Genomic DNA, 17,611 nt, shown 5'->3' with positions numbered 1-17,611 from the left:
AGAAGTTATTTCTTGCTGAGATTGATTCCTGCTTCTTATGTGTAACACTTTATTTCTTCAGACTCCATTCAGCGAGTGTTAAAGAGTTCTTGGCATTGCAAACTTTCTCCTTAGGGTGTCTGCCAAACTGAAAATATAATGAAGCTGAAGCTAAGGGTCCCAACAGGTTTCCCCCTATCAGAGGTCCCATACCTATGAAGTCAACCAGCAAAGGATCCAAGCATATACAAAACAGCAAAGGATCCATACAACATACATGGGCTACAATACATGACACTTTTAATATTGCATACCTTGCAACCTCTAAAAGGTGACTTTTCAAAGATGGCATCAGGATTGCTTGAAAACAGCTAAGAAGCTACAATATCACAAGGAAAAAAGCTCACCACAAAGAATGTACTTATGCAGATAAGCTTGTGCTAAAGGAGGTAAACCTGTTGCACAGCTCCACAGATAGATTTCAGAAGCGGAACAGAGCTCAGTCAGACTCAAACACCTAGCGTGGCAGCCTGAGTCCAGTGACAGATAAGAACCTCTTGATGCCCATGTGTCAAGCCTTCTCAAGTACTTCTCCCGCTACAAGGTTACTCTGGTTTTTTCACCGTTCTCCGGTACAGAACAGTAACAACAGCACCCTCCGCTGGTCCCTGCCATGAAGACACTTGCAGTAAAAGGGCTGACTGGAGCTGTGGTTAGATCTGCTATGTTAAACCTAGAGAAATATGCCTTTTTACTAAAAGTGCTAACAGATCATGCAATCATTTAAGTTGGAAAAGACCTTTAAGATCATGGAGTCGAACCATTAACACAGCACTGCTAGTTCACCACTGAAACATGTCCCCAAGTGCCATATCTAGACATCTTTTAAATACCTCCGAGGATGGGGACTCAACCATTTCCCTGGGCAGCCTGTTGCAATGCTTGATACACCTTGCAGTGAAGAAATTTTTCCAAATATCCAACCTAAACCACCACTGAAGCAACTTGAAGCCGTTTCCAATTGTCCTATACACTTGTTCCTTGGTAGAAGAGACCAACCCCCACCTTGCTACAACCTCCTTTCAGGTAGTTGTAGAGAGTGATAAGGTCTCACCTCAGCCTCCTTTTCTCTAGGCTAAACAACCCCAGCTCCCAGTGGAATCCTCCTGAAATGATGGAATTTGCTACTGCTGAGTTTTCAGGATTTTTAACTGCTTTGCATACACAGGTATCTATCACAAAATGTCATAGAGACATTTGTATCTTTTCATTAATCTCTGTATTTCACAGTGAATTAAAAAAGGCTGAGAATTTTCCATGGTCTCTGTATCTGTCAGTCACTGTGTTTTCAATAGAAAGCACAGAAGGAGATGTAGTTACTTTACTTTTTGATGAAAGGATTTTTTTTTCCCCAAATAGACCTAATTTCTTCTAACATTAAATTCACTTTTGATATAGGACTATAAGGCTTTTATAAAGAGGATATACTGTCCAAACAGCTAACTTCATGTTTTCTTTTTCTTTTAGTAAAAATCACTTTATTTTTACAAAGTTCTGCAAATTAAAACAATTTACATTTAGTGTGTCTCAATAAAACTTCATTTTTAAGACTGAATTTTTCTTGTGCAACTCATTGTTATAGAGCTCTATGGGGGAAACTGACCGCCTCCCATCAACCTACTTCTGACTACCAGATCACACTGCCCTTTTTATTGCAAACTTTCTCTGAAATGACTATTTTACCTCTCTTAATTCAAAATTACTGATAGACTTAAACACAAAAAAATAGGTAGGGCATTAGAATAGATTTGGTAAAATCCTAAGTAAATTATAACCAAAGTTGTCTGAAGATACAGACAGAGGCTTGTGCATCCTACCTTTGAAGATACAGTCCTGGAAATTCTTTCTTCTTCATATCTTTATATATCTTTATAGTCTTTTGCCATGTGTTTGAACATAGGACACCCTTTAAGCAAGATGCAATAAACAGCCTAGTGCTGTAGGCCTCCCAAGACTACAATTTTATCCTCGTGGCACTCTACAATTTGTATTGTCAAAAACCCCAATATTTAGCATGACATACGTAATGGAAACCTGATGTCACTGACCTAAGAAACAACTGGGACAAGCACTCCCAACATATGACAATCCCAACTAGCATTGTCAATTAGTAAAATCCCTTTGGTTGCTGATGCCACGGATTGAGATTTCTTTAGTACATCTCTCACATTTAAACTGACAAACTAGGCTACTCATATCTCAAAACACATCATACTGATTAACCAGTCTCAAGGTCAGCTGCTCAGTTTCTTTCATTAAGGTAGTTTGAAATTCTGTATATTTTTTCTATTCATCAATCAATTGGCTGTACCACCTTTGCCGGGCTGAGATTTATACATCCATTACTTTAAAAAAAATATCTGGGCTATCAAAATGTAAAAAACAAAACAAAAGACAGCAGTTTCTGATGAAAGGTTCTCAGCAATGGCATAGTTAAGATGAAGCAAATACACAGAGGTTAAGAGGAACACACCTCTTAAAACATTTTAATAGCAAAAATGATTGAAGTCCTTTTACTGCAATGTTGTCTGTTCTGTAAGAGGATTGGAAATCTGCCATTGTATTATACCGGATTTTGCTCCAAAATAAACTACAGCCAGCACAGCTGGAGGTGATAGAAGTATGTCCAGGCTAAATACCTACTCCCTGCCCTCCATCCCAGCTGTTAAATCATTCTCTCCCTTTTCCTTTCACAGCATATAGCACTGGACAGTTTCTACCCACTCCCCTCCTGAGCTCCCCCCATCTGTAGTTATAAAGACCTGATATGCCCTTACGCGAACCCTTATTTTACCAAACCCCAATTCACATGTGTCTTATACCCTATGAAAAACCATATCACTTCCTAACAACTCTGGCTCCTCCTAGAATGCTTGTTGTGCTACCACTCTGTCCTCTGAATGAAGGAAGGATCCTGAGGGAAAAACGATCACTAAAAGTGACATTAAAAAGCACTTGCAAAGGGGTTGAAACAAAACCTGTGCTGACAACCTTAATGCCGCCATTTCCTAATCTTTAAATAGTTAACATCATATTACTTAATAATTAAACATAATTATCTAGTTATAATTGAAAGTATATTTATATTTAATAATATATTTATGTATAATATTAACATATCTACACAATGTACTTACATTTATTGTTATAATTATGATTTATTATAGAGATATTGTCAAATATTATTATGAAAGAATTACACGTGTAGTTAAGATGCTTATTTAATATAATAAACTTACATAGACAGGTCTATGAAAGAAATGAGAAAGACAAAGTTTTTGCTATCCACATGATATAATCAAACAACTTGCTTGTGAGGATTCTACAAAAATCCCCCAAAGGTTAAGAAATTTGCTTGGTACTTACTTTTTCCACGTAGTTTCTCCTTAATGTAGTTCCTGTAATAACACCTGCAGCTCTGTTTCTTCAAACTTTCTCCTTTCCTCTTTTTTCACACTTTTAGAGTTCTCTGCTCTGCTCCACCCACCAGGGCAATTTATTCAGCTGGGCCATTTGAAGCCTAATGCATTTAACATTCTGTCACGGTATAAACGAACACAAACAGATTGGTACAATTATTCAGTTCATGAAATGATAATCTTTTATTTTACTGTGTTAGAAGCAAAAGCAGTTCCATTTAAAAACATACAATATATTTTTGGCACTTAACCCCCCCCAGCAAAACCAACATTTTGTTAAGCCACCTACTATTAACTTTATTTTTCAGGTAAATGTATTTTAATGATGTTAAGGAGATAAGGCTCAATTGATTTCTGCTACTGAGCCGCCCTTCACAACAAATAAAACCCCCCAGAAGCCATCAGGACAGAGCAGGACAATGGTGGTTGCTGCTTTGCAACAGGGGTAAATCCGGAAAAGCTGCTGGTGGGGACAGGAAACTGCCTGGCTGAAGGACACAAAACCTAACTTCTGTTTCTCTTCCAGGGGAGTTTTATGAAGGAAACCGGCATCTTCCCGGGCAGGCACGACAGAGCAGCTGACGCCTTCAGGACACACCAAGATGGCGGGGAAAGAAAGTTGCCATCTCCTCAGTGTCCTGCTCGGGCGGTCAGCAGAAAGGAGACGGCTGCCTGCCTAGCCCCCTGGCTCCTGTGTAACTGTGGATGCTGTACATACACCAGCGCCAGCCTCAACAAGTAAAACGTAAGCGACCCACAGCACACGGGGTTGGATCCCCCCGCGGGCGGCCGCGGGCCATCCTGAGGTAACCGGGCCCCGGGGCTCCCGCCGGGCCTGTCAGGCCGCGTGGGGCGCCGCCTCCCGCCCCCAGCTGCTCGGGCGGTCAGCAGAAAGGAGACGGCTGCCTGCCTAGCCCCCTGGCTCCTGTGTAACTGTGGATGCTGTACATACACCAGCGCCAGCCTCAACAAGTAAAACGTAAGCGACCCACAGCACACGGGGTTGGATCCCCCCGCGGGCGGCCGCGGGCCATCCTGAGGTAACCGGGCCCCGGGGCTCCCGCCGGGCCTGTCAGGCCGCGTGGGGCGCCGCCTCCCGCCCCCAGCCCCGCCCCGCCTCTGCCCGGCGGGTTGTGAGGGGAAGTTGTTGCCGCTCGCCCTGCCAGCCCTAATAATAATAATAATTTAAAAAATAATCTGAATTTAACCCCGTTAACAAGCAGCGTGCTAAAACCATTCCCGTGTTGCGTTTGTTCCTCACAGAGGCGTCCCTGGCCTTCAGCACACGACGGGCGGCAAACCGGCAGCCAAGCCCCGTTACCCCGGCGGACCACCCCCGCGCCGCCAGGGCGCGCCCTGGGGCCGAAGAGAAGCGGCCGGGCCGGGCTGAGGTGAGCGGGCAGGGCCGGGGCGGCGCTCACCCTCTGCGGGCTTTGTTTGAGGGGAAGGGCGGCGCAGAACCCGCTTCCCGCCGCCTCACCGCTCCTTCTCGCCCCTCCTCGTTCTCCTCGGGGACCGGGATTGCTTTCGTGTTCCCACCGACCTCCCCCGTGGCCCTGCGCCTCGGGGAGAGCGGAGTGTGGGGTGGCGGAGCAGGGTGAGGCTGCTGCCGGCGGGGCAGGGGGTGTAGGGCAGGAAGGGTGCTGCCGGCTGAGCCTTATGTGTTAAATGCTGAACACAAGTTTGCTGTGAAGGTTTGGCTACTACTTGGTTTTAGCCCAGGAGCTGTATTTGTTTCTCAGGTCCTTGCAGATGTCTTAAATACAGATTCAATAATGATCAAAGAAACCACATCCTGTGGGAATTCATCCCCGAGCTGTAGGCTTGACATGTAGCTTGGGAATTTGCTGTTTCTCTACATCACCTTGCAGTCCTAGGCGTGATCCTTTGCTTCCAGTCACACTGGTTACCCTTTCCACCCTATTCCCATATCCCAGAAAGGCCAGACTGCAGTTCTGTAGGCCCTTCACCAACAAAAATGCCTTAAATGCTGTTCCAAGGATGGCCCTATAGCTGAAAAGCTTCTGTAGTGACAGTTCAGGGGGCAGCCTTGCCAAACACAATTTAGGAAAACGAGGAAACATCAAACTGCTCAGACCATCTACGAGACCACTTCCTAACATTGCACAGTCCTCTGAGCTGGTATGGATGCTAGCACCAGCCAGAGTAGGTTTGGGGTACTGGAGTTGAGAACCTTCTCCAGGCATTAACCTGAGAAGGATTCAGCAAGATTCATGACTTTTTGTTTCCATAGCTGAATTCTCAGCCGCTTGAACTAGCAGCTAGATAATCAGGGCTGAAGCAGATGATTTCTAACATGAGGCTTTATGTGAGCCAGATGTTCCCTATTTTGGAAGTAACAGAAGACAAGGGAAGAAAATTAATTAACTGTCTTTACTGGATGTGTCTAAAATCGTCCCTATTTAAATGGGCTTTTATTCTTTACTCATCATGGTTCTTGTGAAGAGAAGACTTGTTCCCTGCCAGGATGTGTCATAGATGATATGAAACCCCAAACACTGGGCCAGGTGATCTTTAGCACTCAGATCTACCTCCCTCTGTTGTCAGTCCATATCTAGTCCACCTCTTTTTTCCAGTCAGCTCATACCCAGCTGACTGATTTATCTAAGGGAATGCCCACTGAAGATAAATATCTAACCACTTTGGTTCCTCTTTTATGGGTTTTTCCAGTGGTAGGTGGGGAGGCTTTTCTTCTAGAAAATTTTCTTCTGGTCAATTACTGGCTGAAATTATGAAACCACAGTTTTCTTGCTTTAAAGCTACTTGCATTACGCTGATTAGTTTGTGCGGGTGAGTTCCTGCCCTTGATGCATAGGCATTACTTTATTTGAAGCCAATGGAGGCTTTGGGTGCCTTAAGGATTACGCGTTAAGGCCCTACATTCGTACTGTTGTACGCCACTGTATGACCTAAATGAGATTAGAATAATAAATCCTGATTTATTATGAAGGCTTTATTTAGACATGTTTTGAGTATGAGGTCTGTGTCGGGATTAATAGTGAAATCTAACGTGCCCCAGCACAGAGAAAGCCCAACAATGAAAGGACATTTTTTCCCTTGAGAAAACTGGTTCCCAGCCCTCTGTTTGGCTTTTGCCAGAGTTGCTAAATGTTGAATGGCACAAAGAAGCTGGATCCCAAAGATGGTGACGTAGTCCATGACTTGGAGACAAGCCCACACTGAGTGAAGGATGGAAGTATCCCCTCAGCAGTATTTTCCAAAGCTAAGTACTCGTGCTCTGCAATGTAGCAGCATTCAATGAGCTTCAAATATAATGTTTTCAGAATCCAAAGACAAACGAGAAATTACAGTTTCAGGACTTACTGGCCAATTCATCCATCATGTTGAGTGGGCACTAGTTTAGGTGCCTGCCCTGTAGTCAAATCAGATTCCTGAACCTGTTCTAAGGGAATGTCCATTCTTTTCAGCATCCTGCCCACCATCTCTCATCAGGAAACCCGACATCTTGTCCTGTGATGCATCAAATTGTAATGGCCTAAGTTTTAGACACAGGGGGTTGTGTTTATACCACATAGTTAAATTTTTCTATTCTAATAGCCACATTACTAAAGGCAGAGAAATTTGCCTTTCCAAAAAAATAATTTAAATTGAAATGAGTGGACTGCAAGGATGTGACCTGGTATTTCTGCAGGACACAAAATAAAGAAAGAGGAGGTGTAAGTGTTGTGACAAATTTGGGTGAATTATATCATTATCGATTCCACAGTAGCTCTACCTTTTGTCTAATTCAAAGAGTCTTAATACTCCCACTTTCCACCAGCTAGTTTACGGATCTTGTTCAACAGCAGATTTCTGTCCCACTCTTTTTTTTTTTTTCAGTAGAAATAGCAAGAATTATTTCCTTTAAAATGTTGTTGTTGAGTTTTGTAATCATAGCCCGGAGCATGTAGAAATAGCAAGAATTATTTCCTTTAAAATGTTGTTGTTGAGTTTTGTAATCATAGCCCTCGTGGAGTGCGGAGCAAAATAAAATATTGAACCAGAACACCATTTTCTTCCTTTTCCTTTGGTTTGGCAAGAGGCCTGTCTATCTGGCAACCTCTCCTGGTATGTCTCAGTTGGGGTGGAACTGGATGGACTGGCCTCTCAATTTTTCAGATAACTTTTGGGAAAATCAATTTTTGAACAAGGACAGACTTTAAGGTCCAGCTATGATACTTTGCTCAGTACTTGAGGTTAAAACCGTGAGAGTCAGGTACTTGGAAGAAACACAATCCAAGAAATCATGAAACCTCAAAAGAATGAAAAACCTGCCAGTGTAACTGAAGACAAACTCTCTGGACAACTACAGTATAAAATCAAACATGAATATGGTTCAGTATCTAACAAAATCTCATATTACTTTGTTTTCTTCACCTCCTAGAAGTGCTCTTTTCTGCAAAACCCTTTCTAAAAGACTTTTTGAACTATACACTAGGTGCAGAGGGCTTTACCACACACAGTGATTCGCTAACAGTCTTGCCAGCAAATTCATTAACTGCAAGTGACATCAAAGATGAGAACTCGGGAGCAGGGCAGCAGTTCAACTTGCAGAATTCATATACTTTATGTTATCTACTTTTGTTCATTTCAAGTCAAATAGCAGTGGGACAGCCTAGCTAAGCAACTTTTTGAACCCTGGAGCTCCACTCAAGTTTATTCCTTTGGACAATGACCCTTAGAAAGAAAACAGTAACAGAAACAGATCATCTGCAATTGCCTAACATTCCTAAACAGCAGCAGGAGCGTGCTGAAGACCAAGCAGTGGCTGAACTCCTTAAGCACTGGAGAGCTGCATGGGAAATTTGGTCTATTAAAAAGTTTCTTGTAATGCTGCAATGCAGAGTTTCCCAACCAGCCTTCGCTCACCTACTGGCAAGGACACACGTCGTGACGCAGTCTGTGCGACCGCTGTTCTTTGCTGCCCCTTAGCAAGACCTGACCGAGGGCACAGCAGCTTTCTTTGGCTCTTTACAGCATGCTGCCCATGAAATGGGAGTTAGCAAGCACATCCACGGGGGCACTAAGGGAAGACAGCAGTGGAAATGGTTCCTGCTTCTCTGTACATTTTACAGTATAACTCAGGCATGTGGAAGTCTTAAACTCCTGATGTTTTTTCTCATGGCATGCCAGGGAAGCCTTTACCCTCATTTAGCAGGTTAAAGTCTTACAGCACAAGCTGTGAAGAGTTGTTATAGGTCACTGATAAAAAGCAATGGAGTGCTTATGGCCACCATGAGTTAATGTTAGCCACAACCATAATCAGAAAGTTTGTGCTGAAAGCAGAGAGGTGGTGTGTAACCCTCCAGATTTATTATCACTGTACTCTGGCCTCTAGATAGTGCATGTGTGCACGAGGGTTGTGGAGACGGAGGGATGTATAAGGCAGGCCTATTAGTGGAACTGGGAAAGGCTAGGAAGAAGTTTTCCTTGTCTGCTAGAAGGAAGTATGTATCAATCTAGGGGAGATGTTTTGCTGATCTGGGAGACGGAGCTTTCTGTAGTATGTATTGAAATATATTTTGTTGTATCTATTCTCTTTGTTATATATATTGTCTAAACTCCTCTCTAGGCCCTTTATCTTCCCCATGTTTGCCTAATGAATTTGATGGCCTGAGTACAGACAGCTTCTCTGACAAACTGGCTCAGTAATTGCTCAGTTTTCCATGTTCTACCCTGGTATCGAGTCAATCTTACCTTTTTTTCCAGGAAATACACAGGGTCTAGGAGCAGGTGCTAATTTAAAGCTAAGTCCAAGTTTATTTATGTCCAAGCCATAAAATTCGCTTCCTGTGCAGCTATAGCATACAAAGGTATGTGTACATGATTTTTAGGGCTTGGATATTTCTTACCCTCTCCCATCATTCACTCTGTGTCCTGTGTATTTCTATACATAGTCAAATGGACACAGCCACTCGATGCTGTGTATCACCCTGCTGCTGAGAGCTGTTTATCCAGAACTTTCCAAGCTGACTGCTCCCGGTAAGGGCCTTAAAATCATATCTAGGCATCTTAATAGAAGTTACCTGATTTACAGAAGCACTGAGAACCCACAGATCCCTTTCCAGTCAATGGGAGCTAAGTTTGCTTAGCATCTTTAAAATCAAACTGCTTATGTTTTAGTACCTAAACATGGATTTTGGAACATAGCTTTAAGTGTTCGGTGTGGGTATTTTTAGGGCAGGATGGGCTTCAATTAGAGATCTTTTTGAAGAATTATCCAAACTGGTATAAGCTCTATTTATATTAATAAGCACAATTATAATAATAGTCTTTTTCAACAAAATAGTAGTTCTGAACTCCTCTTCGGATTAGGCACTGATAACGGAAATCATTATTTTAGTTGGTCCTCAGTGTCAGTATCAGTATTTGAATACCCTGTACATGGTGTTAGTTCACTACATGGACACTTTCACTAAAAGAATCTTTTTCACTGCACACCAGACGTGCAGGGTCCTCCCTGGGGATTATTCTAGGTAACAAGCACTTCTCATAATCTGCTTGCTATAAACAATAGAACAAAACATGGCAGTGCTCCAGCCGTCACCAAGGTATCTTTTAAAAACCTTGTTATTTGATGGTGTATGACGCTATACATGACCTAAAGATACATGAAGTATTTCCACCACGCTACAAATGTCTAAACCACTGAGTTTCAGTTCTCACTTCTCAGCCCTGTGAGTCAAACCCAGCAGCCTGCCATAGCACCTCGTAATTTATAGATTTAATCCCAAGGGCACATCTGCACACTTGTGAGAAGGCGTGTCTGGTCAGCTGTTGCCACAGTAATGGCACAAATAGACAACAACCAAGAAGTAAAGAACCTGTAGCTGCCTGTAGGCTTTAGTGAATTGGGGTATTTAGGGGGCTTCATTTGTTCCTGTATACACCATGTTTGGAAGCCTTCATGTGCCTTTTCTTCCTTTCTGATGAAATGTCTTATGTTAGAAGAAAAAGAAGATACTGAATGTGTTAGATTTGCTGTGCAAATTGTGTGTTTCCTTATAAAGACAAAGGTTTCTGCAATGCAGAGCTGAACTGTTACAGCTTATTATAGTGGTTTGAATTTCACAAGTACCTTAAGGTGCTTAAAATTATTCCTAACGAAATGCAGCTAAATAAAGTACTTGCTAAATGGAAAACAAGACCAAAAAATCCTACAAAGATACGATGTGTCTGCCGCTGGGAAAATGTCAGGTACCTGCTTCTTGTAGAAAATAGAACATTACTTAACTAATTTAAAATCCAGATAATTTTCCTTAGAAAAAAAAATCAGCAGTAAATCGTTCAGAGGCTGGTGGATTTCTTTGTTTCTTAAGGATGATAAAGATTCGTGCACAAACACCAGCAAAGGGCAGCTTTCTGAGCTGTTCCCTGCCAATTGCTGACAAAGGCAGTCCTAATGAATCATTCTGAATTGTGATCATGTGCTACCAGCCCACAGTGAGCTGCCAAAGAGGAAGTGCAGCTTGTTTTCTTTCATTTTCTTGATTCCTATGCTGTAGGAAGATGAAAGGAGAAGGAGGAGGAGGCAACAGCGGCAGCCAAACTTAATAAATAATTCTGACGACTCCTGATATCAAATGGAGGCCCCTGAGTGGGACCCACTGAAAAATGACACCCTCCCGCCGACCCTGACGCCAGCTGTCCCTCCGTATGTGAAGTTGGGCCTGACCATTGTATATACTGTTTTTTATTCACTGCTTTTTGTGTTCATCTACGTCCAGCTCTGGCTGGTCCTTCACTACAGGCACAAGAGGTTCAGTTACCAAACTGTCTTTCTGTTTCTGTGCTTGTTTTGGGCCTCTCTTAGGACTGTGCTCTTTTCGTTTTACTTCAAAGACTTTGTCACAGCAAATTCTCTCAGCCCCTTCATCTTCTGGCTTCTCTACTGCTTCCCAGTCTGCCTCCAGTTTTTCACCCTGACCCTGATGAATCTTTACTTCACACAGGTAAGCAACAAATATTTGGTTGATTATATCTGACAGAATGGTAAAGCATTATTTTGTAGAAATAATAAGAAAAATGTAATTTCTAATGTACCTTGGCAAGGCAAAAAGTAAATATCAGTTATTTAGTTGGGAGTTTTAACTTTTGATTTATATGCAAGTGAACAGTGTTACAATGAAACTGGAGCCTGAAGTGATCGTTTCAGGAATGGTAAATAATATATCTACTGTTGATTAAATGGGTGTCGTTTAATTTAAAGATTGGGGAAAAAATATATGAGAGAGCTTGAAAGCTGGACATCCAAAATGCCATTCTATTATTATTCTTTATTTTTGTTATTGTGAGACTTCATAAGCCTCCGAGCTTAGCCAAGCTGATCTCTGTGTGCAGTCAGAACTGTAATTTCTAATTTTGCTGGCAGCCTCCCACTCCAGTTTTCCATAAATTGGCTAACATTTCTATTATATCTCTATAGAGTGAGATGTCTGTTCTGTATATCACAATCAAAACTGCTGATCGAGTCTGGTTGCAGACCCAAATTCCTATAATGATCTGTATTACAAAGAGCAGTGCCTCTGGATCCCAGTGAGTGCTAAATGCTGTACAGAGATACACCCTCTATTTCAAGGACACTGTGATGTAAAGATAAATTAACTGTATAGTGGAGTAAAGAAAATAGTGTTTCCATTTCAGAAAGAGGTTGTGAGAGTGTATCTGTGCTATGGACAGCTGAGAAGCCAGATGAGTTAGGCTGCACAATGCTCCAGGCTGCTGCAGTTAGACTTGCTTGGAAGTATTTATGATGAGCTTGGGTATCTTGGCACTGGGCTGCAGGATGGGATCGGCATGCTGAGGCAAAGAAAGGCTGCTGGGCTTGCCTGAGATCTCACAGGCAGCTTGTGGGAGTGCAGGGACTGGATTTTCTGTCTCCTCAATCCCACCACCATGCTTGGAGCAGGAGGCCAAGCCTGCACTCAGACAACCCTTGTCAAAGTCTGCTTTCCCAGGGCAGGGGTGGGTGGCCAGCAGAGTACCAGCTAGCCCTGGAGCACCCCCAGCAATGTTCAGGATGCTTTGAGTGTTGCTGTGTGCCCCACTTGGAATCAGCTCAGTGCCTGGCTCTGGGTGCTTCTGTAGTGCCTACGGTGTTTAACAGTGCTCTGTAGCGATTACAGGCTTGTCAATTCTGAACAGCCTGGCTGGAGAGATCAGGCTGCTTGTGAGAGCTGCCATCCCAGAGCTGAAAAAGCAGCAAGGGTAAGCATGACAGCTGTAAGAGGATCACTTGAGTTGTAGAGGGTATTAAATACTTAGAACCACGTACACAGTTTTATGCTTAGGTTTACTTTTCTGGATTCAGTGTCTGATACACCTGCTAACTCACCTCACTCCGCTCCCTGGGACTTGAGATATATTAAGGGATTACAGGAACCTTTCATCTACATGCTACTCAACTCCAGCTTAGGCATGTGGTGACCTATGCTTTATCCCATAGCTATTGTGAGAGTCATTTGATAATGGTGCGATTCCCTGGGGGCCAACATCCAGCATCACACAGTCCATCCCCATCACGGCAACTAGGACTAAGTCATAGCCCTAGGTCAGATTCCTCCCTCAGACACACACATAGGGCTGCCGTGGAAGTCTGGAGACAGAATGCAGCATCCTGGCTCTTCTCCAAGAGAAGCCAAGGCTTGCATGAGCACGGAGGGGGCACAGCAGTCTGCACTCTGTGCATTAGAGTGCCTGCACTTGGGGGCTTAGTGTTCCTTTTGTCTCAGGAAGATCTAAAAAGAGAGCATAGCAAATGCATACATACGCCCTTTTAACTTATTTTTGGCATTGCTGTCTGATATCATTCAGGAAGTACAAGTCAGTGGTTGGAAACAGAAAAAATGCTAAGGCTATTGGTTCTGCCTTTGAGACAATTTCTGCTCTGTCACTGTGAGTCCCCATGATACTCCTCTGAGCCCCTCTGTAAAAGCATGTCATAGTTACCTGTCTTGAAGAGCTGTTGTCAGGATTTGGAAACAGTATTTGCAAGGGACTTTCAGAGTTTGTGATGTGCATCATAATCTTTAAAGATCATGGGCCACTGTAGGCAGGCATATTATTAGTATTGTTGTTTGCTGAAGAGCTGGTTGCTCCCAGTGAAATCTCAAGTATCTCCCTAGCCAAAACAAAGCCTTAAGAAATGCAAACACAGCAATTGTACAAATATAATGTAAGACACAGAATAAGTACACATATTTTTAATTCACTCCTATTAATTTTTTACTTCTAACCATTAAAAGGTGGTTTGGCTTGAAATTCAGCATCTCCTTGAGACTGTATATTTAATGTGCATCTAGCTTTCCACAGCAGGCAAGCAAGAACTAGTGTGAAAGGGGTGGGAAGAGGGAATGTTGTATTCAGTAATGGCTTATAACTTCACAGACCTGTTCAGAAACAACTTTTATCCTTTCTTCTCTAGACGGCAGGCAAGAAGGGTCTGCAGCTGTGTCTCATTGTACGGAAACCATGCTATTTAACTGGTACTATGTATAGTCTAGAGACAGAGGACTGGAAGAGACCTCAATGGGTCTCTGGAATTTGCAGGTGTTTATTAGCTGCTCTATGGCACCCAGACATGTGGCACTGTTAGGAAAACTTTTAGACATAGATGTGAGAAGAAAAAGTGATTCAAAAAATATTGCAAATCCTCCCGGCCAAACAAAAAACTCATTTGGCAAGTGCCTGAGGGCATTTTTCAGAATAATAAGCACCTTTGAACTTGACAGAAAGTTAGCCACAACTATTCTCTTTTTACTAGGTATCCCAAAGCAATGGGGACACAAACTTAGACTCTATTTTATGTGTAGCAAGACAAACATGCCATGATGGCATCATCAGAGGAAAGGCTGTTCCCAGACCTGAGCATCACCGTTAGCGGCTAGAGCAGAGGAGCTGTAATACATTGGGGCAGGTTGCTAAAGCAGGGGACCTGTGGATGAAAGGGAAGTCACAATCAAATTTGTTTTGACTCAGAACAATTCCTGAGGGATCTTTGGATTAAGAGCCAAATTCAGGGTCCTTTGCTATGGTCTCAATGCCCTCCTTATGACAGAATAGAAGATAAGCCTGCTGCAGGTAAGGCTTATATAATGTTAGCTCCTCTCAGAAATCATGCTGCAGAAAATATGTATAATTTTCAATGAGAGTGCTAAAATTATTAGAATTTATTAATCCCGTGTCTGTATTCATTCTCTTCCAAATAATATTTAAAAAACCTAATGTGACCTACTCTCACAGGATGTCTCTGTCTACTTAGAAATCATTAAAATAAATCTTAAGTGAGGATGAGATCCAGTGGCACTTTCATAAAACTGTAGCCCAACACCAGCAAGTAACTGCCAGAGCAGGGCTCTCATCTTGATCCATTGGATAAGGGGCTGAAGTGTGCATTTCCACATACAGAGACCAAAAAGCCCATAGGTATGTTTGTCTCACACCTGCAGCTCCCGAAGGTTTCTTTTCCTGCTTGATAAAGCAAAGACTGCAAATTGGCAAATAATGCATTTTCCACTTTAAGTCATCCCAGACAGAAAGGATCCCAGGTCTCAGGTGCTCTTTTTGGCCCAGTCTAGCCTGGCCAAATCTTCCCTGCCTCTGATAAGGAGGCTGAGATGAGTCCTCAGGCTTTTCAGTCAGTGCTAGGGGCAAAAGTGGCTCTGGGAAATAAAATAAGTTGCCTTTTCTGGTATGTGTGAGGGGTGGGTAGAGAAGGGCTTGCTTCATTTTGTCCTGTTTGCTTCAGATTTTACATTTCCCAGGGGAACAGGACACAAATGAAGCAGGAGGGAGGCTAGGATGGAAGGTTACAGACTCAAAAAACAAGGTCAGGGCGAAAGACCGTGAGCTGTAGGGGATGCTGGAAATCCCAGGCCTCCCTTGTGGCCAGGCACAGCAAAACATTTGGTGGGCTGTAGGTTTAATCATCAGGGTGGGAACTTCTCCAGGACCTGGGGAACGCGGTGCTGAGCTAAAGAACTGTGAGGCTGTATGGGTGGAGAAGGGCTGGTAGGCAGGTTTACCTCTCTTTACACCTCCCTAACCATCTTCCCTTTTTTCTGGCATCCAGACTGAGAAGCTTACCCTGCCTCCCAGGCAGGGCTGATAAAATCAGGGACTTTCAAATGAAGAGAAATTGTGCTGAGTAAGACAGTTTAGAGGGGAGCTGGCCGTGCTGGAAGTGCCTGGCAGGGTGGGGTAAAACCAGCACACGGCTTTCGGAGAGGTTGCGTTTATCTCAGTGGAACTGGGGTATGTGTTAGCTCTGGGAAGAAAATTAAGAGAACTTCTCATGCTCTAATTACTGGGGATAGCATTTCAACAGAGAGGGCTTTTTACTTAGGAGAAATATTTATGTTTTAGTAGAAGTGAACACACCATATTTTATAAAGCTTGCTATATTTACAACATGCTTTAGATGTACATCGAACTACACAGGAGTCTAACTACAGATGGTAATGCATCAGCAAATATGTTTGGCGTAAAATGTTGCCCTCAGTCTTGGATCTATAGGAGACAAATTGCAACTGCAGACTGGCTGGCTGTCAGCATCTGACATGAAGAATGAGGTCATTTGACTTCATAGAAAATAATTTGATAGGAAAGCTACACATGGAAGTTTACCGTGGCTGCCAGCCCCGCAACGGTCCCTGTCCTTTCAGGGCTATTTTTACCAATATACATAAGGCTGCCTATGGTGGGGAGTCACGTTGCCCGTGTCTGTAGGCCCTACAAAATGTAGAGATTAGAGAGTAGAGGGAAAACTTGCATGTTTTGGGGAATCTGATCCAAATGAAAGAATGAAATTGGGAGAGAAAGGGGAAGATGGGCCTGGTACTGGAAGCTACACAGCAGAGGAAAGGTGTATGTGCTGATGGTGAGGGACCATGGGCCTGTGTGAGGTTGTGGCATATTTTCAGGGTGCAAAGAGAAGTTTGCATGGAGTGTGACAGAGAAAAAGAAGGGCCGTGGTGAAAGGAACTGGGAAGGAAAAGTACACACTATGCTCCTTCTAGGGTTTTTGAAATGAGAATTGGTAAATAAAGCTGAATTTCATTCCTGTGCAGAGGGCCTGCTTGAGACACATGCAAGCACTTAACACATACCTGAGGCTTTCTGGTAGCTGAGCTGCGGCTCCTGTAAGAGTGAATTGGTGAGCTAGCACTAGAGCCCCACTGGAGGTTTGTGCCAGCTGTCACATCATTTCAGCTAAATAAGACCAAATTGCTCCGGTGAGGTTTTTGTTTTTTGACTTGGGTTTGACACCTGTTTCGTTAATGTTTACAGGGCCAGAGTGGCTCCTGATTTAGCTTTCATAACTGTAGCTGGAACCCCCTTAAGCTACAGCAGCCTGGCCCTGTCTGCCTTCCCTGCTGCCAGCAGCTCTGCCGAGCTCTCTGCAGCCGAGCTGCTGATGGACTCCCATGCCATCCTCACTGCTCCTCTGCTGGCACCTGGTAAAATGTCTTTAAGGTCAGCTGTTTACATCTGTTCCTGCAACAGAAATTTTCCCTGTCTGCATGAAGGGCTTTTTGGAATCTTTTTGTACTGCTGCAGTTTTATATGCCAGACATACACCTCAGGGGAGTGGAGGAGGGAGTGTGAGAATCTCATTTGAGGTTTTCAGTCCTTCAGCAAAAACAAGGAGTCAAAACAGGATATTTCTCCTTTAAAAAACAAGCAAAAGGGGAAATACTTTTTAAAAAGAAAAAGTAACCCTTTAGACACTAGAAAATTAGCAGGGAATTTCACTGAGTTTTCCGTGTTGCTATTCATCTTAGGGCTCTCTGAAAGGTCTTTTTTAAAAAGCCTGCCTTCTGCTTGCTGTTTAGTCTATTCTTAGGAATAGTCTGGTTTGCTCTGGTTTGCTGGAAGACTTGCTTAGATGACTCAGATATTGACTGGAAGCTTTCTCAACACTGTTGCGGGGAGGGGCCATTGAGCAACCAGTCTCTTGAGCTAAGTGACTGCTAAAAGCAAAAAGCTGCACCCACGCGTGTAAGGTATATTGAGATCAGCTTCTGACATCCTTACTCCCACTGAACAGCCCTTTATTCTGTGACAATCACATTGCTTCCAGCAAGGCTATTCATGAACTAAGGCCCTATCAATGTTTAAGCAAAGCTGGCAGA

General features: G+C 43.2%; 1 protein-coding gene across 2 annotated transcripts in view; it reads left to right on the top strand.

Annotated features, from left to right (window-relative positions):
- The first annotated feature begins 4,635 nt into the window (after window positions 1-4,635).
- Window positions 4,636-17,611, top strand: part of GPR137B (G protein-coupled receptor 137B) — a 33,632-nt gene continuing 20,656 nt past the window's right edge. The window contains exons 1-2 of one of the 2 annotated variants that reach the window (XM_014951244.1): window positions 4,636-4,849; window positions 10,985-11,431. In XM_014951244.1, coding sequence (XP_014806730.1) covers window positions 11,063-11,431 — 369 coding nt within the window. In that variant the 5' untranslated portion in view covers window positions 4,636-4,849; window positions 10,985-11,062. Of the gene's footprint in view, window positions 4,850-10,941; window positions 11,432-17,611 lie in introns of those variants that run through there. The other variant, XM_014951245.1, reaches the window with a different exon arrangement.

This window comes from Calidris pugnax, unplaced genomic scaffold (genome assembly GCF_001431845.1).
Source record: "Calidris pugnax isolate Ruff unplaced genomic scaffold, ASM143184v1 scaffold24, whole genome shotgun sequence".
NCBI lineage: Eukaryota > Metazoa > Chordata > Aves > Charadriiformes > Scolopacidae > Calidris > Calidris pugnax.
The sequence above is the reverse complement of the archived record's forward strand: the minus strand, read 5'-3'. Positions and strand labels throughout refer to the sequence as shown.